Here is a 26,575-nt window from a genome sequence, read left to right as displayed (position 1 = left end):
GGGGTGGTGTCTCTCACTGTCCCAGTCCTTGTGGACAATTCAAGAGGTAAATAAAAACCCACTAATAGGATCTTTGGCTAATTCTTAATTCTTGGGTGGGAGCTATCTCTGTTGAAAACTCACTCTTAATTCTGCCTTTTTGCATTTTCTGCTGGATTATTCATGAAGCAAAGCTTCACTCTTGCTGGCCAGGGAGAATTGATACCAACTTACTACCAAGCAGAACATTTTGTCCCTTTGTTTTGCTTCCAGCAGGAGCCTTTACATTTTCTCATCTCCAGCACCAACACGGAGCATTTTGAAGATTTATATTGTGCATTACCTCCCTGGAAACACCAGCTCCTTCAGTACATCCTGGCCTGGAAAGGCAGGGATGGGTCTGCTGGCCACTCCCATGGGGTCACATCATGCTGTGACCCAATTCTGATGGCGCTGCTTCAACCTGCCCAGCTGCTGACTTGCTGCCCAACAAGACACCGGACACGTCGCTTTTGGAACTGAATCCCCCTGAGCCCTTTGCAGGAGAGCAGGGCTTGTCAGGGAAGGGAGAGGAGCTGCTGACAGCTCCAGGGTCAGTGTCGGAGCCTAGAAACTCCCCCTGCACTGCCTGTGTCCCTGCAGGTGTCAGGGGGGCACAGGCAGGACAGATCCATGTATGGCACCAGTGAGTGCTGCACTCCCCAAGCGGGACCTTCTTTGTTCCCTTCTTTGCTTCCCCACTTCTCGCTGGCTAAAGAATGATGGAGCAGTTTGGGGGACGGGCATCAGGAGAGGCTCCTGAACATCTGGAGTGAGTGCTGAGCTGTTTATGGCGGGACCAAGTAGGAGGTGGAGGATTTGGAGGCATCAAAGGCTCCTGGGGCAGAATGTTGCAGTTTGCCCTGAAATCAACAGAATCTGTTTTGCATTATGGACAGATGAGTTTATGCTGGGCTCCATTCATCCCACATGCCCATGGTGGATACAGGAGCTGCAGCTCTACTGTAACAGTATTAGAATCATGGAATTGTTTAATTTGGAAAAGGCCTCTTACATCAGAGACCAACCACTCCCCCAGCACTGCCACGTTCACCACTAAACCATGGCCCCAGGGGCCACATCCACACAGCTTTTGAGCATTTCCAGGGATGGTGACTCCACCACTGCCTTGGGCAGCCTGTGCCAGGCCCTGACCACACCTTCAGGGAAGAAATTTTTCCCAATCTCAAACCTGAACCTCCCCTGGCACAACCTGATGCTGTTTCCTCCTGTCCTGTTCCCTGGGAGCAGAGCCTGACCCCACCCCTGGCTGTCCCCTCCTGTCAGGGAGTTGTGCAGAGTCACAAGGTCCCCCCTGAGCCTCCTTTTCTCCAGGCTCAGCCCCTTTCCCAGCTCCCTCAGCCCCTCCTGGGGCTCCAGACCCTTCTCCAGCTCCATTCTCTTCCCTGGACATGCTCCAGCCCCTCAATGTCTTTCTTCTTGTGAGGGTCCCAAGACTGCCCCAGGACTGGAGGTGTGATCTCAGCAGTGCCCAGCACAGACAGAGGGTCATCAGTCCTGCTGGTCACACCATGGCTGCTACGAGCCAGGTGTCATTGGCCTTCTTGGCCCCCTGGGCTCATCTTCAGCCCCTGATGATTTATTATTGCTGTCAACTGTAGTCACAGTCTTCTCCTCCTCTCTGCTGCCACGCTCTTCTCCAACAGACCTTACAAGAAATTCCCTCACTAGGGAATTCCCCAGGCCTGGCTGGTCTCTGTGCCACAGATCTCACAGTTGGAGCAGCTGTTTTTCACTACTGGGCTGAAGCTGCAGGGCAGAGACACTGAGGGTAGCTGCCTCTCTAACAGAGGGTTTGCACAAGCCCTTCACGTAATAGTCACACATATGTCTGGAAGGTAGAAAACAGAAGCTAAACTCATACTGGCTCAGGAAATATTTTATTCTTTATACTTTCATTAAAAAATAAACATAGGAAACAAAACCACAGAACACTTGTGTGATAGAAACGAACGCAGAAGGTCAGAGCATTGGCTGAAAGTGCATAATTAGGTCATGCTACCATGTCCCTGATCCCACCCTGTCCCCAAGCAAGGAGTCAGCAGGAAGCTCAACGAGCAGCACTACATGGAGCCCAGGCACCGTGGGGCCAAGCTGATGGCAGAGGGGAGCTCGTGCTCCCAGGAACGCAGTGAGGCAGGACATGCTGAGCAGGGAGTGTTCCAGGAGCTGCCGTGTGCCACTCATGGAGCCTAACCTGGGCTCCTGGGGCAGGCCAGGGATAGCAAGTGTCATGGGATGGGGAGTTCTGAGACAGGGGAAGAAACAGCTGAGAACAAAGGGTGAAACAGAATCCTGGATGGCACTCCGGAACAGCCCTGGAAGCAGAAAAATCCTTGATAAAAGGAAAACCAACACAATGGACTTGAGTGAAAGGCTGCCTTGGTTGTGCTGGGCTCAGGTCTGTGTGGGGACAAACCCCAGTGACTCACCCAGCAGGACCTCGGTGGGCAGCAGCCACTGTGTCCCTACTCTCCCGGCCTCAGCTCAGGTGACCTCCTGACAGGGCGGGGCACAGGCACGGCCAAGCTCCCAGTGCCACACATCGTTTGCAGCTGGAGCTGTCAAGCTTTTTGAGGAAACACGATGTGATGAACCTTGCTGAGCACCCGATCAAGAGCACAAACACTGTAGATGCTTCTGTGGCAGGCAACGAGCTCCTCCCCTGCCCTCTGCCCCCATGGCCTCAGGCTCTGTGTCACAGTAGTTGACAGCTTTGACCTGTGACTCCTTTGTGTGCAGCCCTGCGAGGAGCCTGCAGACACGGTGACAGTGCAGGCCCCTCACACACATCACCCAGCCTGGCTCTGCACCCACTCAGGGAGCACAGTGGAACATTCAGTACGTACACGATGATTTGAAGCTGGAACATAAGAGCAGCTGGACTCACCCTCACACATCCACACGGCTGAGAGCGACCCGAGGACCCGCAGGGTCCTGCGGTGGCTGAAGAGGTGACCCAGGGGTATGTACATGTCCTTGGGAGGGGTCACCAGGCTGCCTGAGACCAGGCTGGGGCAACTCTGCTCTGCCCACAGACTGAGCCACGGGAACAGCAGAGAGTGCAGCTTCTCCTGACCCCATTCATCCCCCTCCTCCAGCTTCCCACAGAGCCCCTGATTTCAAATGACTGCTGAGATCACACAGTTATGCACATGCTCTAGTCACAAGCAGCACAGAAAGCTGCTGTTCTGGTGCCTATTCCCACAGCATCCACAACTCTCAAGAACAGTCACTGCAAATCATTTGGGACTCTTCCTCCAGCCGAGACTTTTTAGCACGTTTTTCTTTGTGAGCTCCCTCCTGATCACTTCTCCCGAAGGACGCAGACTCCCGCGTCGCAGCGCTGCATCCCCAGGGAGGTGACCACTTCCCAGCTGTCAATGATGGGGTCGTAGCACTCGATGCTGCTCAGCAGCGAGTTCCCATCGTACCTGCCAGGACAGAAAGTTACAAATGAAGGACGGTGCTGAAGGAAGAGGCTGAGGCATTTAGAGCTCTTCCAGGGAGGCCGGACAGCTGCATACAGCAGGAGCAGCCCGAATTATAACCACTGCATCAGGCCGACATTGCTGCCCGCTGCTGCTCTCCCGCCCGCCCGGGCCCTTTGTGCTGCCGGTTGTGGTCAGGTGTGGTGACCCCGTGGATGTGTCCTCTCCTGGAGGAGAGGCCCCGGGCAAGGGAGGGCAGCTGTGTCCCCTCAGGTCACGTCCTGAGCACCCGGAGGTGCAGGAGCCCCTGCGCTTACCCGGCGATGGCGTAGAGCCGGCCCCGCAGCACCGTGGCCCCCACGTAGCAGCGAGGCGTGGTCATGCTGGTCACCGTGGTCCACGAGTCGGTGCGGATGTTGTAGGCCTCCACTGAGGAGAGGTGTGCTGTGCCATCGAACCCACCCACCACATAAATGTGGTCGTTGAGCAGAGCCACGCCAGCCCCTGCGGAGAGAAGGTGGCACAGTCACGCCCACGAGTGACGCTGGGCTCACTGTCACAAGGCTGAACAGGTCAGTTCCTCCCTCCTCACAGGACATTTTTCATGCTTGTACGTCCCCCAAAAGAGCTGATAAACCGTGTCTTCTGTTGTTGTTGTCCCTATATGATACATGAAAATATTTCACTCCAGTAAACACTGTTGACTGTGTGGCATGGGGGGCCTGGGCAGCACAGCAGCACAAGAGGTTTACCTGGGCTGACACCTGACCACAGGTGTGTGAGCAGAGCAGCACCAGGCCTGCTCTGCTGGCAGGCAGCTGGCTGGGACTGTCAGCACAGAGACAGGTTCCTCTGGAGTTTCTGACTCCCTGGTGTCACTCAGCTCCTGGCTGTGGCCTGGAGAGTAGCTGCACACTGCTCCATGCAAAGCTGGAGGAAGGATTTCCCTGACATTACTCCTCTGGAAGACAAAATGAAAACTGGTTTCTACACTGTTGCAGAGGCAGAGGTGGCTGGAGCAGCTGCCTGAACAGGTGTTCTCACAGTGAAAGCAGACAATAATATGCTGCTCCAACTGGGAATTTATGAAAACAGTACCAAATAAACCCCACTAGCCTTGGTTCCTCCCTGGCAGCCCCCTCAGGTACAGCACTGGAGGACACTGTGACATTACCATGCACTCGGTGGCCTCAGGGGCTCCTGCAGCTGGGAACACAGTCAGCCCTGTCAGGCTGTCACCACCAACATGGAACTCTTGCACTAATGAATATCCTGAAGGAAATGAGCCAGCTACCCTGCAGTTGTAGGGCATGGATCTGTTTCTTTACCAACAGGGTATAAGAGACTTTCTGTTCCACTAAATGCATCCTGGCTTTCCCTGTCTGTCCTTGCTGAGAGCACCAGAACAGCTGGGAATGGCCAGGCTGGCCCAGTGGGCTCTCCAGGAGCTTTGGCTGAAGGACCAAACCAAGGCCTAACCAGGGAAATCGGCTCCAGCAATGCAATATGGCCCAAGTCTCTGAGAGGTAGCCTCCCTCCTGAATCTGTCCTAAGAGGTGAAAAGAATCAAGGAGGAAATAACCTCTGTGAATAAAGCTAACCTTACTCTTAGTCCTGGGCTTGGAATCCAAAGGTCTGCATGTGGATAATTCTTTGAGGATTTTTGGGGGGCAAAAAAGTTCTACAGGGTCCAAGGTCACCAGGACGGACTTAACTGACACCAGGATGAAGGCTGCAAGTGCCCGAGGTGTGAGCAGTTAGGGGTGTTAGTACCAGAGTGGTGGCACAAAAACTTGGGCACACCCATGTGTGATCTTGGTGCTCCAAGGAGCACAGACCTGGCAAATGCCTGTTACAGAAAGCTTTCCCATGAACTCTGCTTTTGGTCTTGTCCAAAGACAGCCTTCTCTGGTGCCCAAAGCACACCCACCAGAAAGCCATCTGACCCTCAAGCTTCCTAGAGATTCATGGATTAGTCTCACACAGTGCCTCTGACCTAGAAAAACCTACAGCTTTTATCCCGTGTTTTATTTGCATGGCCTTCCTGGATGTGGAAAGTGCCCAACTCCTAAATCAGACCCATTCTTGGCAGATAAACCAACACTTAACAGGAACATCCCTGTCACAAGAATATATATTTAAAGATTGGGGTTTTGGTGAATGCCACTGCAGGCACAAGTAAGCTGAAATATTTTTGAAACAGTGCCCAGTTTTATTGAGTACCCAGTACTTGTCCTTAACCAGGAGCACTGCACAGGGATCACATGGAGCAGTGCTGCCCAGCCGGTGTGAGGGTCAGTTATTGAAAGAAGTAGAGAAAAAGGAAATTCAAAAGGGATTTGGAAGAGGGTCTAAGCATGTAACTGTAAGCACTAGGAGCCACACAGGTGCGGAGGCACAGAGCAACCTCCACATGCACACACAGGCAGGACCAGGGCAGCCCATCAGCACGGCCTGGAGGGCAGGGCAGGAGGCCGGAGGCACACAGCCAGAGCAGGAGTCAACACACCTGGGCACACAGGAGCTACAGGAGCCCCACAACAACTGCTCTGAGAAATAAAGGAAAGCTTAAACAGAAGGATACTCCAAAAGTAGGATTTAAACTATTTTTGTCCTGGATACAACAGCCAAGTTAAAGCTTGGAGAGAACACCAGGCAGAGAGATTGGTGGGGAATAATTACTGTGTGACTGCACCATCTGTGTAACCCCACTGCTGGGTGACACTGCTGTGGCAGTGCTGCCCCGGAGCAGGGCTCAGGCGAAGGAGCAGCCTGGCAACACACACCTGCCTTCACCATGGCCTGTGCAGCTGCCAAGCACTGACCCATACTGTGGTCAGTTTGTGAGCTCTTCTCCATGCCAGGCACTGTTCCTAGTTGTGGAAGTCACACAGCATTTCATCTCCCTCCATGTAACCTACAACCCTGCTGCTACATCCCTTTGTACACACCTCAGTATGGAATGGAGGCATGTGAAAATCAGTATTTCTCTTGGGAATTCAAGCCAGTAAAATCATCCTTTCTCAAAGCCAACCCACCCACTGGGGCCAGAGCATCCTTCAGGGCAGCAAAACACACGAGCAGTGACTGCTCCCTCAGGGCAGCAGGAGACACACTGACCTCAAGGCACTGTGGGCTCTTACCTGAGCGCTTAGTGGCCATCGGAGTGACATTTGTCCAGTGTCCAGTGTGGGGGTCATACCTCTCGACAGAATTCAGGATGTTCAGCCCATCGTAGCCTCCTGAAACAAAACACAGGAGCAAACCATGGGGCTGACCTGGGGAGAACGCTTTCTGTGCAGAGAGCAGTACCATGCCTGGTGGGCCCCGAGCACAGTGTGGCACTGCCATCAGCACAGCCCACCCTGGTGGCAGAGGATCCTGCAGCCAGCCCAGAGCCAGCTCTGCCTCCACACTGCACCGGGCCATGTGGGAGAGCATCACCTCCCCAAACCAGCAACCCAGGCCAGCCCCATGTGCACACTGAGGCCACTGCTAGTGCAGCCCTGCAGATTGCACATGTGCAGCTCCCAGGTCTGTGCTCAGGTCTGTGCTGCAGCTGCATGAGGCTGAAAAGTGTAGGCTGGGATCTCTCAAGAGCTGTTTCACAAGCCGATGCTAAAATCTCAGTGCAGTCCCAGCAAAGGAGCAGTGTGCTGCCATCCACCCTGGGGGACAGCATGAGGAAGAGGAATGAATGTGGCTGGTTTATGGATATATCCAAGGCCAGGTTGGGCTGGGCTTGGAGCAACTTGGTCTAGTGAAAGGTGTCCCTGCCCGTGGCAGGGGGTGGAATGAGACTAAGTCCCTTCCAACCCAAACCATTTGGTGGTTCTATGAAACCAGGGCCTAAGATCTGTGACTTCCCAGGAACAGGACTGCACCAGATGTAGGTGCAATGCAGGGACTGCCTTTTCTGAGGCCCAGAAGGTGCCCCACAGAACAAGCTTCAGAGAGCTTTGTCCTCTGGCAATCTCACTGTATTCACAGCTGGCGTGGTGCTCTGAAACTAAAGTGAGTGCTACAGGAAGAAGCTGGAGAACAGACGGCTCAGGATACATTTCTGGAGCACTACAGCCACCATTACTTTGTGTGCTGCAGATGTACGCCCTGTCCCATGGCTACCTGCTTAATCTTTGGACATTTAGACACTGCCCAGGTCACACAAAGCCTCAGCTGGCACTGCTTATCCTCCACGCTCCTGCCATCCCTCAAATGCAGTGTAATTTGCAGCGTGCAGCATTCTCTGCAGTATGAGGCAGCTGCAGTCCAAGCCACTGTGATGGGAACAGTGAGGTCAGGAAGCACTCACTGACTCAGCTCTGAGTGCCCAGTGAGGTTAGACCTCTTCTAACATGGACGTGGCAGGTTGGTGCTGCTCAGGCAGCGCTTGAATGGTCCCTTGGGTTAAAGATGGGCTTGGCACAGCTCCCAGAGGTGCTGAGGGTACCTACCCAGGCAGTAGATCACTCCATTGGCGACCACGAGCCCCGCTCCCTCCCGTGCTGTCTGCATGTCCCCCAGCATGCTCCACTGGTCGATGTTGGGGTCGTAGCGCTCCATACTGGTGTGACGGCGGCTCCCATCGAACCCACCCGAAACGTAGATCATGTCTGCAGTGACAGAGGTGGGACCCAGCCAGTCAGCCATGCGCATGGAGCACCAGGGCCCTCACACACGGGGCAAAGCTACAGCATGGACTGCACACCATGCACAGAAAACAGACTGTGGCACACTGGGAGCCGAGATGAAGCCAGGCTCCTCAGCCTGGCTCATAGGCCCAACGAACACACACACGTCCCACCTGGCCTTTAAATCTGCTTCTTGCTGATGGATGAAAGAGAACACACAGAATCCAGCTATTTTTTTTCATGCTGCAGAACCACTGAAACACGGCCATGCTCAAACCCAAAACCTGCCTGTGGCGAGCCTCATGCCAGTACCTCCCCAAAGTCCTTACTCCTTCCCTGCAGATGTTCCAGTCACTCCAGTGCTGGAAGTCACAGCTGTACTCGGTGTCCTGTGCTCAGTGTTGCCCAACACTGTCACCACCCTCAGAGCTTCCCACTCCATAATCTCACACGGAGCCCCTTTCCCCCAGTTCATGGATATGTGCTGCAGGAATGCAGCAGAGGCAGAGCTCCTCTCAGGATATGTGGGCAAGTTTTCCATTTCTGCATCCCGGTGATGAGAAGGCAGAATCTCAGGCTCCCCTCCTCCCCCAGAGGCAGCCCACTCTTCCCAAACCAGCTCAGGGCATCTCAGGCCAGAGCTGAACAGGCTGCTCTGCCCTGGCAGCCACCAGGACGTACCCCCAAGGGTTGTGGCTCCCGCCAGCCCTCGGCGCACGTTCATGGGAGCCACGGAGTACCAGATGCCATCCTCGTCTGACGTGTAATCCAGGCACTCCACGGAGCTGAGCCGGGAGCGCCCGTCGTAGCCCCCGATGACGTAGATGCGGTCGTGGAGGGACACCGTGGCCACGTATCGCCGCTTGCGCGTGATGCTCTGGGACAGCAAAGCAACACCAAGGTCAAAGACAGGAACAACACCGGGCATAGAAATCAACCACTGCTCTTCCACCCTCTTGCGCTGCTCCGTTGGGAAACGGCCCACTGCCCCAGAGCACTATGGAATTAAAGGACACAGCCTGAGCGACTGCGCCTGCCTCCCCCTGCCATGCTCTCGTCTTAGGACCATGTCTCTCTGCACGCAAATATTTTGCACTAAATGTCATTTATCCTGTACTGCTGCATAATCTTTGATGCATTTGGGACATTTTTTTAGCCTCCCACTGGCTCCTGCAGACACTGGTAATGGGAAAAAGTGGGGACTCTGATTTGATGAAGCTTTTAGCCTCCAAAAAAAGATCAGAATTTTGGAACACCAGGTGATACTGAGTCTGCCCTGACTGGTGATATTAAAGAAGAGGCAGTTCTCCACCATTTCACAGAGATAAAGAAATACTGGGTAGAAATACTCCTCACTGCAGGAATTCTCTCTTCCCATTATGCTCCAAAACAGTGCAAGCAGTGGGATCACGCAGCAGCCTGAAGACTGCACTGATTACACTGTTCCTATTGACATTCCAATTATCATCACTAACCTTAAAGCTTAACACCCCTTCACTAGGAAACATGATAGTTCTCACTCCCACAACCAAGATGTGGGTCTCTGCAGGCTCAGCTGATCAGGTCTATGACAACAACCCCCTCTCCCTCAGTCGCTCTGCAAGCTGAAGTGGTTTCAGCATTCGCCATGTAAATCCCTAAAGAATTTCTGTCAGAAATCCTCAGTAGATTGCACAGGACAGCCCAAGGAGACTGTTATCCAGCTGGTGCTGCAGGATCAGTGTTTGCCCACAGCCTGGTCAGCCCTGTGGTGGCCAGAACCAGTCCCTTACCGGCAGGAAACTCCACTCCTGGGTCTTGGGGTCGTATTTCTCCACCACATCAATGGGGGACTGCTGGCTGCCGAAGCCGCCAATCACGAGCAGCACTTCATTAGCTCCTGAGGAACAGAGGGACAGCAAAGACAAGTCAATCCCTTGACAACCAAAGGGTCACCTCCGGGGAACAACCTGAAGAAACTCTGAGCCTTCCCTGGCACAAAGCTGCCCCATAATCCCTGTTTTTGTCTTGGCTCTGGAGAAGGGACCTAACCTGGCTCAGGCACTCACACTCTGTGCTCAGCAAAGGAAGAGAAAGGAAAACTCTTCAGAGCATGTGGCACACAACTGACTGAGGTGTTAGGAGCTGGCTGCTGGAGGGCTGTTTCTCCTAACATCAAACATCAGAGGCACTTTGAGAAAACAAGCTGCCTCAGACAGGTGCTGAAGTTCATTCCTTTATGTCTCCTTTTGTATCCTTTCCTCTTTTTTTCCCAATCCTCTCGCCATCCCATAGAATCTGTAGGAGAATGGCTGCTTCCTTGCAGCCTCCTCACAACACAAAGTCTCCCCTTGGTCACAAGTGACACCCAGACCTGATTTAGGGGACTTTGTTCACCATGTAACTGACAAACAAGTCAGGCTGTCTGAAGCTTGGAAAACTAATTAAGTATTTTCCAAGGAATTGTCTCTTAAATCTTGTGTATTTTATTTCAAATTTGCCTTCCCTCTGCTTTCTTTTCTCTGAATTTTTCTTATTTCCTCCATGACTGTTATTAACAGCTGTGACCTGGAGAGTTGTAACTTCCCCTCTAATCACCTCCTGGAAGCAGGCTTCTGTCTCAGGTTTAGAACAACTCAGCATCCCCTCGACTCTCTGGGCCCTTTCTGGAACAGGGAATTTATCACTAGAATTTAGGACCGTCCAGCCTTTCATTGCACAAGGACTGAACAGCAAGCAAGAACATTTAATAAGACTTTGTCACAAAGCAGAAAAACTGCTATCTCAGATGAAGAATAATATAAAAATAACTGGGAAGGATTCAGAAGATCTCCAATATCTTGGAAAGCCTCCTTTCAGTAAGGCAGCTAAAAGTGCAATCACTTCAGTTCCTCCCATGCAAAGTTAATACAAGCCTTGATCACAGTTTGTAAGTGACACATTGCTGATATCAGATGGTATGGAATCAATTAAAACAGCTATGGCTGAATCCAAAGGATGAACCTCAGCAACAATGTGCAGTTTTAGACTGTACAATTAGACAATAAAACAGTTTTTGGTTTGTGTTAGAAAGGACTTCTATGCTCATGTCATTCCACCCCCTGCCATGGTCAGGGACAGTTTGCACTAGCCCAGGTTGCTCCCAGCCCTGTCCAGCCTGGCCCTGGACACTTCCAGGGATGGGGCAGCCACAGCTTCTCTGGGCAGCCTGTGCCAGGGCCTCATCACCCTCCCAGGGGAGAATTTATTCCCTAGATTCCTCCCCCTTTCAGAGTGAAACCATTCCCCATTGTTCCATTGCTGCGGTTTCTGATGAAGAGTCCCTTTCTGGCTTCCTTGCAGGTTCCTTCAGATACTGGAAGGCTGATGCGAGTGACAGGCTGAGTTGAGTCCAGGTCTTTGACACTGGCATAGGAATTCCCACAAAATGTGCTGAGGCCTGGACTAGGCAGGAACAGCATATCAATACTCCCTTCAGGCCAGAAAGTCTGACTACTGTGTCTCTGAAAAGCCTAATCTGCCCTCCTCCTTTTGTGTTAAACTGCTTTCTGTCCCCTAAAAGAGGCCACAAAGGGATTTTGGGGTCTCTCTCCACCACACCTGCAGCAGCACTGGAGAACACACAGGGAGGATTCCTTGCAGGAAGAGTGGTCCATGCTGGCATTGATGGCAGTGCCCTGGGAGTGCACCAGGACACAAACACGGCACAGAGTCTGACAGAAGAAGCCAGTAAAATACTTTTCCTTCTTCTGCAGGTCATTCCTACATTTATGTTGCTCTTGAGTGCTCACAGCCCTAAGACAAGCATTTTCCAAACAATTCAGTGACCATGCTTGGTAGGAGTTACTGAAATAAAGGAAGATATCATCATTTATTTGCCTTAACAAGGCTAGGGAGAAAAAAACAAAAAAAAAGCACCTCTGAAGGGGAAGAGGGACATCTCCATCTCCCTCCTTGCACCTTCCCCTGTTCAATTCGCTGTGGAAACTTGCTGTCACTGTAAGGCAGCTGTCACTCACCTCACAGCTCTATTTTGGACTCTGATACCTGCCTCTTCAGACAGGAAGAAACTCTTCCCACAGTTCCTGCACAGCTGCATGCTGGGACAAACATATCTGCAAGCATCAGCAACTCAGGAAACTGCTTTTAAGGCCACAGCAGGGGCCTACGATTAAAGGCAATCAGCTACTCCCCACACTGGCACTAAGCAATCGTGCTCTGTAAAAGAGGCCCCTCTGTCCTTTGCTCCAGTCCCCTCTCTGTCTCACTGGGTACCATGGGATGACAACTTACTGCTGTGAACAGCACGAACACCATTACAAGGCACTAGACAAGGTGTCTGGCACAAGACCTGGCAGTGCCCTGGCCCCTCTCAGGGTCCCTTCCCCTGCTGCTCACCCAGACGTGCTCGTGTCCTGGGTCCTTGCATCTGGCTCCGGAGCTCAGGCCGAAGGTGGAATTTCTTGGCTTCGTCTACAAGGTCTCTGCACTGCAGGCTGCAGCGTATGAAAGGCTGGGGAGAAACATTAGTCACTGGTACGTGCAATGTATTTTAAGAAACCTCAGAAGAACTGTCCTAAAGCCAACTCTCATCAGCTCAGGCAGCATGAAAAGGACTCGTGTGCGGGTCCTGGTGCAGACACTGCATGCAGGGAGATGTAAAGGCAACTGAAGACCAGACTGCAGCTGAGAAGATATGGCTCCATCCTCACAGTCTGGCACTGAAGGCTCCTTAAGGGAAATGGTTGCATTGGAACACCAAGGAAAAGCCACTTCTGCTCCATCTAAGCCAGCAGAAGTATGACTAGGAACGGGCACTGGCAGTGAAATCACACTTGATCTGCCCCACATAACTTGTCCTGCACCTGCCATTGGAGAAGAGACAGGGAGCACAGCACAACGAAACTGTTCAGCTGATTTACTGCCCTGATCACTTGGTAACATCCTTTTTTCTCCCCGCACCTGGAACTCAAGTAGGAAAATACTTCTGTTGTTTTCTGTAGTGCTGGAGGTAGGGATGTATCCTCAGCTCCTGCAGGGTGCAGCTGCCCCGTCTGTACAGAGTTTTAAGCTGAGATACACCTGAATTTTGGTGCTTACTTCCCCCTCTCACAGCCTGGTGATGCAGCAGGCAGGGAACTGCTGTCTCTTTGATCAAGAATTCCCACAAAACAATTGCTTATTTCATCTCATGTGCTTGAAGTGTTGCTTATCCTATTCCAATGCTGTTTTGAAATGGCTTTTAACATTCAGGGTTTTCATCTGCAAATGCCTCTGTTAGTTATCAAATGGTATTCTTTTTGTCCCAGTGCACAAAGCACATGGAGTTGTGAAGAGGCAACAGGGGCACTGAGGTCTTGTTGAAGAGTGAGGGGCACCCAAGGAAAGCCTCATCTCCCTGCACAATGCTGTGTAATTCCCTTCCATAGCCTGGACCAACCTCCCGTCAGCTCAGCACTTATTTTCCCTTGGCTGTTGGGTGTACATGGTGCTTCAGTAAATTCAGATTTACCTCTACAGGTGTGTGGCAGCCACATGGGGCCAATGCTCCACTCTCCACATTGCCCCAAGCTGAGGATGTGCCACCAGTGTGTGGCACTGCCAGACTGGACAGGTCACACTGAACGTTCACTCTGAGAGCTGAGGGCTGTACACTAGCCTCTGTCTCAGGCTGGATTTGCAACTGATCTGTTTGTTTCGGTACCAGTCCATTTTCCATTAGCTTCAATTTCAGTTTGAAGTGGGCCATGACAATCTGACTGAACACCCGTTAGCTCTGGCATAACCTAACACAACGGCCCATTAAGTTGTCCTGATCTAATAACATCCATGATCTATCACATCCGAGATGACTGTTGCTAAACCAGCCTTTTCCTGATGTAGAAAAATGTCTGTCATTCACCACTCAGCAACTGTCAGGTGACAAGGGATAGTAACCCTTGAGTACATCCTATCACCATCTAACCTGAAGGCTGGTTTGACCTTCCCTGGACCTCCCTTTGAAATCTTGCCTGAAGTCAGCATCACTTCCTGTCTGGAATTAATTTTGCACTGGAAAGCTTAATTGTCTCTTTGCATCATCCCCATTTTGGGCTGCCTCTGCAGCATCCCAGAACACAAAGCAGCAGCGTTAGCCACGGCTCTTGGCTGTGTGTTGGTCCTGGACACAGCTGCTGTCTTTCTCACTCAGAGGAACTTGCTGGCCATCTGCACCTCAGGCACCTTCTGAGGAGCCATGAGATCAATGCTAGCAATCTTCAGCCTGGGGAAGGGGACCTGCCAGCACTTAGGAACGAAGGCAGAAAGTACTTGTTGGAGACTGCAACAGATGACAACAGAAAGGTGGTGTGAATATCTGCAGAGACAGCTGACTAATGGCTCTGGAGAGGGCACCCTGCGGCTGCAGTGCGCGATGCTGTGACTGCTGGCACAGCAAACACTGCTCAGTGTGACAGTGGCACTGCGGCTGAGCAGGGACAGCCCCACAGTGTCACCATCAAACAGCAGCAGCAGAGAAAGAGTTCTGAGTACGTCGTGTGGGCCGGCAGAGGCCAGGCAGGAGCAGGCAGTGACTGCTGGTACCTCGGTGTCGATGACATCGGTGATGTAGCGGGGCGTGAGCAGCGGCATCCGCACGTACTGCAGCAGCTCCGGCAGCGACGCCTCTCGCTCCTTCTTCGAGTGCTTCACCCAGTTTATCACCGCCTCGAACACTGGCTCCTCAGAGTCCACCTGCAAACAGGAGGCACAGCCTGATCACGTGGCAGCATAACATTGGAGCTACTGCCACGGAGCACACAACATCCAGGCTGTTGCACTGCTTCACAGCAAGGGAGCAGGACACCTCAGCTACGGGTCCCTTAGGGAAATAAATCCCCATAAGCACGGCGAATTCCCTCACTTTGTTTTCCTTAAACCCGCGTTTGCTTTTTCCCCTGCAGCTGAGATCAACAATGGGCAGTCCAAGTCCCAGAGCAATGAGCGCTATGGCGCAGAGCAGAGCCCGGAGCTGAGAGCTCCATCCACTGACCAGTGGGAACTCACAGGACAGCTCCCCCAATTCTCTGGAGCAGGAGCTGTGATACTGTAAAATTCGAAGTGCTATCAAAAACATGATTAGAATCAGGTTTCCTTGGCACAGTGAAGTGCCTGGCTTAGGCCTCATCAGCCCTGTGCCTATGCACTGCCCCTCGGACACTCCAGCCAGAGCAGGAACACTTAAGGTATCTTTTTATTTCAACCCACCTTTTAAAAACTGCTAAGGATTTCAGAGTGGAGAGTCCCAGGGCATGAATGTTACTGTTTATTTCTACTGTTTATTTTATTTTATCACTAGTTTTTTTCTGTCTCTATTTAGGACTGGCACATGCTGGTGCTTACACCGCTTCTGGAGATTACACTGACTAAACCATCCAGATATGATACTGTTAAGAGAACCTACAGGTGCTTCGGACACCTATGATTATCAGAAGCAAAATAATTGTGAAAATCTCAATTATATATTACTTAGACTTTGTTTTCTTTTTGCACATCTATCAGATCATCCAATGTAAAAGGAAATCAGACACGAATTTATTATCACAAAGTCAGTTATCAGAGACTAAATATGAAGATGAAAGAAGAGCTTGTGATGAAAGGACTGAGCCTTCCCACCAGCCTATGACCGGTCCCCTTTGAAGTCCAGTTTGAAGCTGTCAGGCAGAATGTTTTGAATCAGGGAGACACAGAGGTTAATTATGTAAGGCATTCTTCTATGCCATTGTTTTATATTTGTTACAGTGTAATTTGGAATGGCCTCTTTCTTTTGCAATTACAGGGAAAGGACAATTAGAGCTCACAAAAGGAGAGCAGACTACTGTATTGTTTCCAATTTCCCCACCTCCTCTTTAAATGCAATAATCTTGTGTTGATTTATTCCCTCCTGAACTGAATGTCCTCAGATATATTTAACAGTTTTACTGTTCATTAAATCGTTTATGTTTTCTGATAAATGATGAGTAACACAAGGCAGGATCACAGTAAGGACCTGTCATTGCACTTCTTGAGCAGCCCAGAGATTTTTCTGAAGGTGTTCCCTTACCACACTCTTGATTCCACACAGCACCTCTGTGGGACACAGCAGGAGAGAGATCTGCTCCAGACTGGCTTGGGTTAGAAGGGACTTTAAAGCCCATCCCATGCCACCCCCTGCCATGGGCAGGGACATCTTCCACCAGACCAGGTTGCTCCAAGCCCTGTCCAGCCTGGCCTTGGACACTTCCAGGGATGGGGCAGCCACAGCTTCTCCAAACAACCTGTGCCAAGGCCTCAGCAGCCTCACAGGAAAGAATTTCTTCCCAACATCAAATCTAAATCTCTCCTCTTTAAAACTGTTACCCCTTGTCCTATCACTCTCTGTCCACGTAAAAAGTCACTCTTCCTCTTTTTTACAAGCCCCTTTATAAGGTCTCCCTGCAGCTGTCTCTTCTCCAGGCTGAACACCCCCAGTTCTCCCAGCCTGGCTCCAGAGCAGAGGGGCTCCAGCCCTCAGAGCATCTCTGTGGCCTCCTCTGGACCCTCTCTAACAGGTCCACGTGTTTCTTGCGCTGAGAACCACAGACCTGGACACAGCACTCCAGGTGAGGTCTCACAAGGACAGAGAAGAGGAAGAGAATCCCCTCCCTTGCCACATACTCTTGCCACATACTCCTGCGGTAAAACAGTGCATGCCCAACACACTGCCTGCTGCAAGGTCTGAACCAGCCCTTCCAATCCACAGGGAATGTTACTTTTCCCTAGCAGATCATCCAAGAAGCTTGGCCGGTCATTCTGAAGTTCCTCATTTTCTGTTCCCAGCCCAGAAGCTGCTCTCAGTATCATCACAACCCACAGGAGCTCAGCCCCTCACAGCACAAAACTGCGGCTTGTCAAACATCAAACACACTCAGCCTTCTCCACTGTGGATCCCAACTGGAGCTGAGTCCTTCACCACTGTCTCACATGCTCTTTCTCAAGCAGCCTCATTAACAAGGGGATGTTGGCACGGCTGAAGACCACTTTCAAGGAATACATCAACAATTCTCCTCTGGCTACCCCTGTACCGGCTTTTCAGGAATCCCACCAAAGACATCCCATACATTGGTTTGCTTCCAAGCATTCCTGTTCCCCTGAACTCTGAGCAGTGATTGCTTCAAGCTTTCCAACTGCAGTGAACATCAGGTCTCGACAAAACCCACCTCAATAAATAATCAAGCTCTCTCCTCATTACCAGGGAATGTTCAACTTATTCACAGAAAAGTTGGAAAAACGTATTTGATGTGTTCCAGTCACATGGCACATCCTCCAGAAGCTCACCTCCAGGGAACTAAATCTCCCTGCAACCCTCTAGAGAGTCAGACCACCCTGCACCATCCCAGGATTCCTTGTGCTGCTGATCAGCAGGCAAATAGAAGTTAAAGCTTGGGACTATTTCTGAAATGTAGGCATTGAGACAACTTACCTTCTCCAGGGAAAGGAGGGAACGAAAGGGCAATAACTCTGCAAAGGGAACTAACTCACTGTGATGGACTTGCAAGAAACACTTGTCTGACAACAAATTCTTACAGAGACGCTACATGGTATTGATAAAATTACAAACTAGCAAAAATAAAAATAGACGCCTCTTGAAAATTATATTTCAAATTCAAGAACTGTGTGGGGAGTCCACCCCAGGAGTATGGACTAATTACTGACTGGTTTCAATGTTTTATTTCAATGCTTTGCACAGTAATGGTACTTTTCAGGTTTTACCTGAATTTCATCACACTTGATGAGCTTTTCAACCTCTTCTTGATTTAAGAGGATAAACTCTTCATGCTGAACCACCTCTGGAAAATGTTTCTGGCTGAAGACCTCTGCAGCTTGCATTAGATCCACACAATTGTGTGTCTCAGCAAAATCCCGAATGCCCAAACAATTTGATGGATCCAGCTGGCTTTCTAGAAACTCACAGCAAGCTTGTTTCACACCTACGGAAAATTGGAGGGGTGAATGAGCACTGCATGCTTACTATCAATCCACTGCTTTGGCAAGGGCTTCAAAAAATAAAGTTCTAAGCAATCATGAAAATCCAATTCAAATAACAAGTAAAAGTACTACAGAAACACACACACACACGTATGTATTGCTTTGGAGACTGTGAATACACTTGGAGCAGCCAGACCATGTGTTTGGGCTGCACTGATCTCTGGCTGTTCTATTCCATGAAAAAATTACACCAGTCTGATACTAGGAAGACTCCAATGTGAGTTGTACTCAGCTTCACGGATTATCAACCACTAATGTGTCTGCTAGTGGCACCAGATTTCTATGCCTATGATAACTTTTGGGTAAGTTGCCTGGGATTTGGGATAATTGTCCAGGATAGCTCCATAGGTGCCTGCGCAATGACAACCACCAGACTGTTACTGACCCAGACATACTGTGATGGCAGGTCCAATAACATCTAGGATTGCCGATTATAATAATGCAGCTGAGCTGTAACATTTATGTGCTGTACAGCTCTCAATTCCTCTTGGGAATACTCCTGCAGAAGTACAGTAGCTCAAAGAATGGAACCTGTTTTACCATTTTGTTTTGCACCCAAATCTGTACCAATGAGACCACAGCGCACAAGAAAAGAGAAGTTTGACATAACTACTTATAAATATTATTCCTCCCCCAAGCTCTCTTCCATGCACAGAGGGTCAAGCAAACCAAACCTCCAAAATGCAGCAATTTGTGCTAATCCTTTAATTACCTTTTAGCTGAAGCAGACATGCTGCTGGCAGCAATTCTTGGACGTTTTCTACTGTCACATGCACAGTTTCGGTATATACAAAGTCCAGCAGGATTTCCATGGTGGAGGCTGTCAGGCCCTGGATATCCACACAGGGTTTATCTTTCTCTGAGAGCTGTAAATTAAAAGGGAGACACAGCTTTATTCTTCATTAATGTGATCAGAAAGCCCACAACACTCAGCAAGTATGAAAATACGATCTGTCAGAGGTTTCAACAGAGATTTGTCCTTTCTATTCTGGTGCTCACTGAAAGGATATGGGGAAGGAGGGAATTTCCCTACAGAATTCACTTACAGAATGAGTACGAGACAAAATTCTTTATGGATCAAAAGGACATTCACAATGCACAGCAAAACCTGTGAGCTGAGATCTGAGTCAGCAGAGATCACATGTGTCACCTGTGCAAGACAACTAAACTCTTCTCCTCCATGCAGTACTCCAAGCTTTACTCCAAGGGAATTCCTCCCTGAGCTGGATGTGTGTGACACGCTGCAGTTTACATGGAGTCCCCACCTAACTGTTGGCCCAAACCAGGTTCTTTCACCTAGTGTGAAAGAGGCCAATTCACACCCAGAGTTCAGGTATTCAATTCATTTCAGCTCAGCACAGAAAAGGAGGGCTGGGGGCCAATCCCCAAAGCCAGTACGACTGGCAAAACTCTTTACTATTTATACATTTTGGCAAACAAATGCATTAATGTTCATTGGCTAAAAGCTACCTAGTTCTCTTACTGATTAGCCTCCTATCTTCTATTGGTTAACGATTTCCTTGCTTCTTATGCTCATTAGTCCCATGCTCAGTCTTTCTCTTCCTCTAGGTCAGGGGACTTCTGGAGTGGGTGGCTGTCATGACATGCCCCTGCCGGACTTCCCTTCTACCCATTCAGAGCCAAGTTCAGCACAGCTGCTGAGCTGGCTTTATCAATTTCTTCCTTATTTTGGGAGTTTTGCCAAGTGTCTCAGTGGTCCAGAAATTTGGCATCTCTGTGCCCGCTATCATTGGGACATCCTTCTGCCTCAGCTTTGCTAACTCCCCCCTGGGCATGTCCAGCCCTAAACCTGAACAAGTCAATTAGTGTGCTGATGAGTAATTTCCCTTTCCAACACCTGGACATCTTCACCACTCCACTCTAAAACCAAGCCAAAGAAAAAGCTTTCTCAACTCGTCTGTTTCCTGATTCATTCTTCAAGCTTATGGTGAACTTCATTCCTAAAATGAAATTAAGTAAAATTACAGTTTGTGCAGTGATGGCATTTATACAATCCAGACTTTGTCCCCTGACTATTTTATCACCTCTATGATTAATTTTGGAACAATTATTTTTTCCAAGGAACATTATCCTCTCAACGGTCAGTCTTTGGGAACAGCAAATTCTGTGAATCCATCAAATTTGCACAAAACAGATTATATTTCACAAAGCATCAGTTTTGTGGTTCAGTGCCTCCAGCACAGAGCTGCTGGCAGAGCACCCGATGATTCCTGACCAATGGACTGGCTGGTGGGCTCACTGATCACACCCTGCACACTGCTGCCAGCTCAGCAGCATGGCTGCACCTCAAGAGATAATGATCTTTCTGTGGCACGCTGCAAAACCAGCCCCTGACTTCTGGAGCAGTCAGCACCAGTGCAAGCACAATGCAGACGAAAGCCCACGGCTTCTCTTGCCAAGAATGAGCCCAAAGTTGGTACAGCCACTTGGATAGAGACTCAGGGAGCAGAAAGCATGGCCAAAGCACCACCACTGAGCTTCAAATCTGCCACAGCTGGGGAAAAAGGAGGTGATACACAATACAGAAAATAAGAGCAGTGGAAGCTACTCCTGCAGAGGCACTCCATGACACAGCAGAGATGTCTGCTGGGACTGAGGCCTTTCTATGATGCAGATACACTTGCAGTAGAGAAGTCCAGGACGTAATGGTGACCCTCAAAGGAACTTGAGGGAAGACGCTTTTTGAATCTGTTGACTCAGTGAACAAACTTCATGGATTCCCAAGTCAGGAAGGAACAGCAAATTACCTTGTCTGACCTGCTGCGTGACAGGCCAGGCATTGCATCCAGAAGCTAAAACCAGTTCCCTGCCTTGGGCAAAACAAAACATTCCCAAAACAAGACTAAGCTGTTTGTACCACAAAAGGACACAGATACCACCCAAGTTCAGAACTGAGCAAGATGTTCAGATGATTCCAATAAGCAAACAGAGACATAGACCATACATATTTAGGATCAAAGATGTTACAAACCTCTATTGACCTCCTGATAGCTGTAAGCATCGGCTCTTCACACATCAGCCTGGAGCTGATAAAGAAGCTCCCTGACCCACAATCAATCAGCCATGCACAAACTCTCTTTATATTGCTGACCACAACACAAACCATGAGGACAACAGGAATACCATACAGATGAGTGCTTTCCTTGTATTTCCGCTACACTCTACTCCTTGGTTGTTATTTTGCTCAGTATGCCTTGAAGGAAGGAAGTATTTAATGTAACTTCACCTAGTGTGTGTGATGCAGAATCGGGATCCTAACACCGTAACTTAAAGACAGATCTCAGTGTGGAGACAACTTGATTTTGAACACAGAATCATGGAGTGGTCTTGGCTGGACCCTCTCTATCAGTTTGAAGCCATTCCCATTTCTCCTGTAACCCCAGTGAAAACAGTCTCCCTCCATCTTTCTTGTTGGTTCCCTTCAGGTACTGGAAAGCCACCCCAGAGCCTTCTCCAGACTCAACAAGCAATTCTCTCAGACTTTCAGACTCATGAGAACCCTGAGTTGAGCTCCAGCCTGTGTATGCAGCATTAGAGAACTGCCTGCAGTGCTCAGTGCTGGGCTGCCGGGCCACACACCGTCCCTCATTCATCCACGCCACACACTTGGACTCAGAATGCAAAATGTTGGTCATTATAATGCTAACCAACACACAGGCCAGGCAGCTTTCCTCTCCAAGGTGCTCACTGTTTACTTTCAAGGTTGTTCAGCAGGACCAGACACATCTCTGCATCCCTGCCGTCAGAACTTCAGGTTCATTTCCCACTTCGTTAATATCAGAGCTCTGCTCACGCTCCCTTAAGGAAGTAAAGTAGCCAGGGATTGATACCCCCTCATACGAGCACATTTCTAACATCAAAGGAAGTGTGCAGCAGTACAGATCCCAAAATCAACTGCAGCATTCAGGAGAACAACTAAGGAGAGTCACTTTGAGGCCTCAGGAGTTTTACGTCAAGACGCCCGAGTGGCTTAAAGCCTTAAGGCAGGGGGCTGCAGGCTACAGCTCTTTTGTGAAACACAGTGTTGCTTCTTCCATTCCATCCATAAACCATTGTGCTGGGTTTGGCTGGGGTAGAGTTAATTTCCTTCCCAGTGCCTGGCGTGGGGCTGTACTTTGGATTTTTGCTGAATGCAGGGAGGATAATGGAGATGTTTTTGTTATTGCTGAGCAGTGGTCACACAGAGCCAAGGCTTTTCTGCCTTCCATCCTGCCAGGCTGCCGAGGGGGCTGGGGGTGCATGGAAGCTGGGAGGGGACACGGCTGGGACAGATGACCCAAAGTGATCACAGGTCTGTTTCAGACCACGTCACATCATGCTCAGTATATCAAGTGGGGCCAGAAGGAAGGAGGGGGAGGCATGTTTGGAGTGATGGTGTTTGTCTTCCCAAGTCACTGTTAGGTGTCATGGAACCCTGCTCCCCGTGGGATGGCTGAACACCTGCCTGCCCACGGGAAACAGGGAGTGAATTCCTGGTTTTGCTTTGTTTGCACGTGTGGCTTTTGCTTTCCATATTAAACTGTCTTTATCTCAACCCACAAATTTTCTAGTTTTTATCCTTCTGACTCTCTCACTGATCCTGCTGGTGGGGGAGCAAGCACAGGGCTCTGAGGGGCTTGGCTGCTGCCTGGGGCTAAACCACGACAATCATGCAGGAGAATGGGTCTGAAATTTTGCAACTCCTTTCTTACCCAAGGCTACTTCTTGTTTGTGCCTTTACTAATGCAGATACATAAAAGTACACTGGAATAAACCCCAATTTCTTCTCACAAGGGAAGAGAAATGCTGGCATGACAGTGCTGCTGTGGGCTGACTGTACCCCGGAGAGCAATCACAGCACAGGCAAGTTGACCATGTGAGAATCTGGAAATATCAGTTGCTTTCTTTCAGAATAATATTTCTCTGTTTTGGGGGGAAAGAACCCTTCAATTTCTAGAACACAGCCTCCAAGAGAAGACAGAATAGTTTCTTTCTGAGGTGGAGCCAGTGATCAGCTCTTAAAAGATTATCCCAAATTTTGTTAACTTGGCCAAAGACAAATACCAGTGCACAACCAAGATCCAGGTGAGATAAAACTGCTCTGCAGTTTTCACTACAAGGAACAACCCTGCAGGTAAAACTGATGGTGTTTCAGTTCTCCCACACTGCTCAGCACAGGGGCAAAGGAAAGTGTTGTAAAAAGCCTGGGGTTCATCAGGTGATCAGTGGCTTCTCCTCATTCTGTAAAACGGGAACAGAAAACAGGAAGAAATTAATACGAAGCTAGACTGAGAACTTTTTAAAATATTACAAGTCAGAAGTGAGAGAAGAAAGGAAACTTGAGACACAGAGAAGCAAAGTCAGTTCTTTATGACAACAGTATCTGCTGACAGTCTCAGTGTTGTACCGGCCATGCACCGATGTGACACCAGGCATACTGTGGCATAACTCCAGGATAAAAGACCAGGAATGCCATGGCATAACCCCAAGATCAACTCTGAACAAAGCCTCGTGCAGCCCAGCCTGGCACATCAGAGCAGCCAGGCAGACCCCAGACCTGCAGGAGGCAGGAGCTGGAGCGCTGAGGAAGCCCTGGTTCCTCAGGGACAGGAACCACCACACACACTCTGAGCTCCCTGCAGTCCCAGCCTGGCCAAACACTGCACCCACAACTGCCTGGAGAGTGTCCAAGCACGGTCCCATCACAGGCCCCGCCACACTTGTCGCTGACACACACAGGAAACATGTCCACTCTGAGGTTTACCAAGCTGCCCCTTCCTGGAAGGAAGCTCTCCCACAAACACTCCGTAATTGTGTGCCCCTTAGCAGGTTGGTCACTTTAGGGTTTCCATAACAAAGAAGCAAATTTGGAAGAAACACAAACTAAGCAAAGAAAAAAGAGCCCTTAAAGCAGAGGCATTGTGGGAGCACAAGAGAGCAAGCAATTCTGCCCACTGAGCACGGGAATTTTCCCAGGAAGAATTTAATTTCTGAGAAAGATTTACATGTCTGAATGAAGGTCACTATGATGTTACAGTTAACATGACTGTAACGATGCAAAGAGAGACATCTCAGCTCAGACCCAAAAGACACCAAGCCCCAGCCTTTGTTAGCAGCCACAAAGAATGTTCTGGAGCACAGGAGTGATTGGATCCCTGAACACTGCCCAGACAAAGTCCAGAAATCAAAAGCACTGACAGGAACGTGCAGACAAACCCAGAGAAGCAGAGATACTCTGCTGTAGTACTGAGCACCTAGAGCTACTGGAGAACAGAGAACTTCAGCCTCCAGGGATTGAATTTGCTTTGTGTGTTTTCTTCATTTAATTACATCTCCTTTATACAGAGGGAGACCACAAACCTGATGAATTGACAAATTTCATGAAGATATGGACAAAAAACGGTACTGGTCTGTGGTCAGGCCACAGACGCATCATTTTGGTTTCTTTGCACAGGACTGTGAAAACTGAGACACCTGCTGCCCTGACAGCACACTGACAGCAGTGGGCACACAGAGAGCTCTGCCACAGCCTCCATGCCTGGGTAAAACAAAGAAAAAAATCATTCTCTGCTGCAATGACTCTTGGGCTAGCAGGGAGGGCTTTAGGACCTGTGAGCTACTTAATAATATTTCTTCCTGCTAGCAGGGAAGGTGGTAGGATAAGGAAAGCATCTTCCATAAGAAAAACCTGCAAAGCTTGACTCAAACTTATAAAGACAAAGCCAGGCAAAGCATCTGACGTTTAACAGTGAGTGCCAGTTCGAGCTGAAGCAGTGCCTGTCAGTGACTCAGGGAAACTGCACAGGTAGTGCAGGTCCCACAGGAAAGGCTGAGAGCCAAGGTGCTCACAGGTGAGATGTGCTGAGTGCAGCACGTGGGGCTCAGAGCCACCCCAGCCCCAGTGACACCCCCATGGCAGGGCACCGGCACAGCCCAGCTCTCAGCCAGTGCCAAGGGGAGCCCAGAGCACACATCAAACACCCTCCCTTGCACAGAAAGGGTTGCCCAGACTCCCCAGCACGGCTCCCACGCTCAGCACCAGGGCAGGAAAGATGCCCAGAACCACAGAAACCACAAATCACCACTAGAAAAATAAGTAAATGTATCAGAACTCTCCAGCTTGGCAGCTCAGCCTGGCAGCTCGCTGGGCACAGGGTGGTCACAGCAGACCACGAATCAAGGCCAGAGTCCCTGCCACAACCTCTTAACTCCCCACCAGTCACAATAAAGGGCTCTGGGGCCACCGTAAGAAGACATAAATCACCTCGAGGAGCTCCAGGGCCACCAAGATAGAATCCAGGGGGCTCCAGGGCCAGCATGGGGGGATTCACAGAGACCCAGGGCCACCAAGGTGGGACCTAGAGCCCATAGAGAAATCCAGAGCCACCCTGGGGAAATCCAGGGCCACCATAGGGGGTCCTGAGGCACCCAGAGCCACCATGAAGGGATCAAGAACCACAGTGGGGGCATTCTGAGGAACCACGGAGTATTCAGTGGACTTCAGGATCACCACAAGGGGATCCTGGGCCCCCACAGGGGGATCCTGGCCCAGCTGCTGAGCAGCTCAACAGTGAACAGCCCAAGTACTGGGTAGCCCTGCCTCCTCCACCCACGGGAGCACCCAGGGCCGGCGGCAGCACCGACCTCGCTGGTGAACATGGCGCAGAAGTAGTCGCTGCAGGCGGCCAGGACGATGCGGTGGGCCGGGAAGTCCTTGTGCTCCACGCGGAGGGTGACGTCGCAGAGCGTGTTGCTCTTACGCAGGGCGTTCATGGCGTTGAGGATGGACTTGGCGTGGGAGTTGGTCATGATGTCCTTGGGGGGGGCCATGGCGCGCGGCACCTGCGGGCACAGCCAGCACGGCCACATGGCACGGCGCCCGCCGCCGACAGGGGGCGCTGCCGCCGCGCCGCCCCGCCCGCCCGCCCTCAGCGCCCGCCCCGCCCGGCGCCCCCGCCCACCGCGACCCCGCGGCGCGGCCGCCCCGGCGACACCCGCCCGGGGCGGCCCGGGGTCGCCGGCCCGGCCCCGCCCCGCCCGGCCCCGCCCAGCCCGGAGCTGCCCGGCCCGGCCGCACTCACCGCCGCGGGGAGAGGTCCCGGCCCGCACACCTCGCCTCCCCCCGCCCTTCCCTCTCCCCGCGCCGCGCGCTCTGATGGCGTCATCGCGCCGCGCGTAGAGCGCCCCGCCCCTGAGTGCCGGGTGGTTGCCGAGCAACGAGCCCGGGGCGGGCCCCACAGCGCCCCCCAGCGGCCCCCGCGCGACCCGCGGGACGGACCGTGAGGGCCCGGGGAGGGGCTGGAGCACCGGGAGAGGCTGAGGGAGCTGGGAGAGGGGCTCGGCCTGGAGGAAAGGAGCCTCAGGGGGAACCTTGTGGCTCTGTAAAACTCCCGGACAGGAGGGGACAGCCAGCGGGGGTCGGGGGCTGCTCCTGAGGAACAGGAACAGGAC

The 26,575-nt window shown here is 51.0% G+C and overlaps 1 protein-coding gene across 1 annotated transcript; it reads right to left on the bottom strand.

Moving 5' to 3' along the window:
- Positions 1-1,900: 1,900 nt before the first annotated feature.
- Positions 1,901-26,289, bottom strand: KLHL12 (kelch like family member 12). Its single transcript, XM_066203987.1, has 12 exons — positions 26,206-26,289; positions 25,769-25,966; positions 18,837-18,990; positions 17,849-18,066; positions 14,663-14,812; positions 12,479-12,593; positions 9,874-9,980; positions 8,783-8,978; positions 7,925-8,083; positions 6,614-6,712; positions 3,788-3,974; positions 1,901-3,473 (listed from the first exon to the last, which is right to left on the bottom strand). Exons 1-12 carry the CDS (start codon positions 26,287-26,289, stop codon positions 3,347-3,349), a joined length of 1,794 nt encoding a protein of 597 aa, XP_066060084.1. The 3' UTR covers positions 1,901-3,346.
- Positions 26,290-26,575: the final 286 nt, after the last annotated feature.

The sequence above is a fragment of the Chamaea fasciata genome, unplaced genomic scaffold (assembly GCF_029207755.1).
Source record: "Chamaea fasciata isolate MVZ Bird 193981 ecotype frontalis unplaced genomic scaffold, bChaFas1.0.hap1 SCAF_25, whole genome shotgun sequence".
In the NCBI taxonomy this organism is placed as follows: Eukaryota; Metazoa; Chordata; class Aves; order Passeriformes; family Sylviidae; genus Chamaea; species Chamaea fasciata.
The sequence above is the reverse complement of the archived record's forward strand: the minus strand, read 5'-3'. Positions and strand labels throughout refer to the sequence as shown.

Coding starts and splice junctions, on each gene's coding strand:
- KLHL12 (XM_066203987.1), bottom strand. CDS start 26,289: ATGACGCCATCAGAGCGCGCGGCGCGGGGAGAGGGAAGGGCGGGGGGA. Junction 12,594..14,662: donor CCGATGTCATCGACACCGAG/GTACCAGCAGTC, acceptor GTTTCTCCCCAG/CCTTTCATACGCTGCAGCCT. Junction 8,084..8,782: donor GGGAGCCACAACCCTTGGGG/GTACGTCCTGGT, acceptor CTGTCACTGCAG/ACATGATCTACGTTTCGGGT.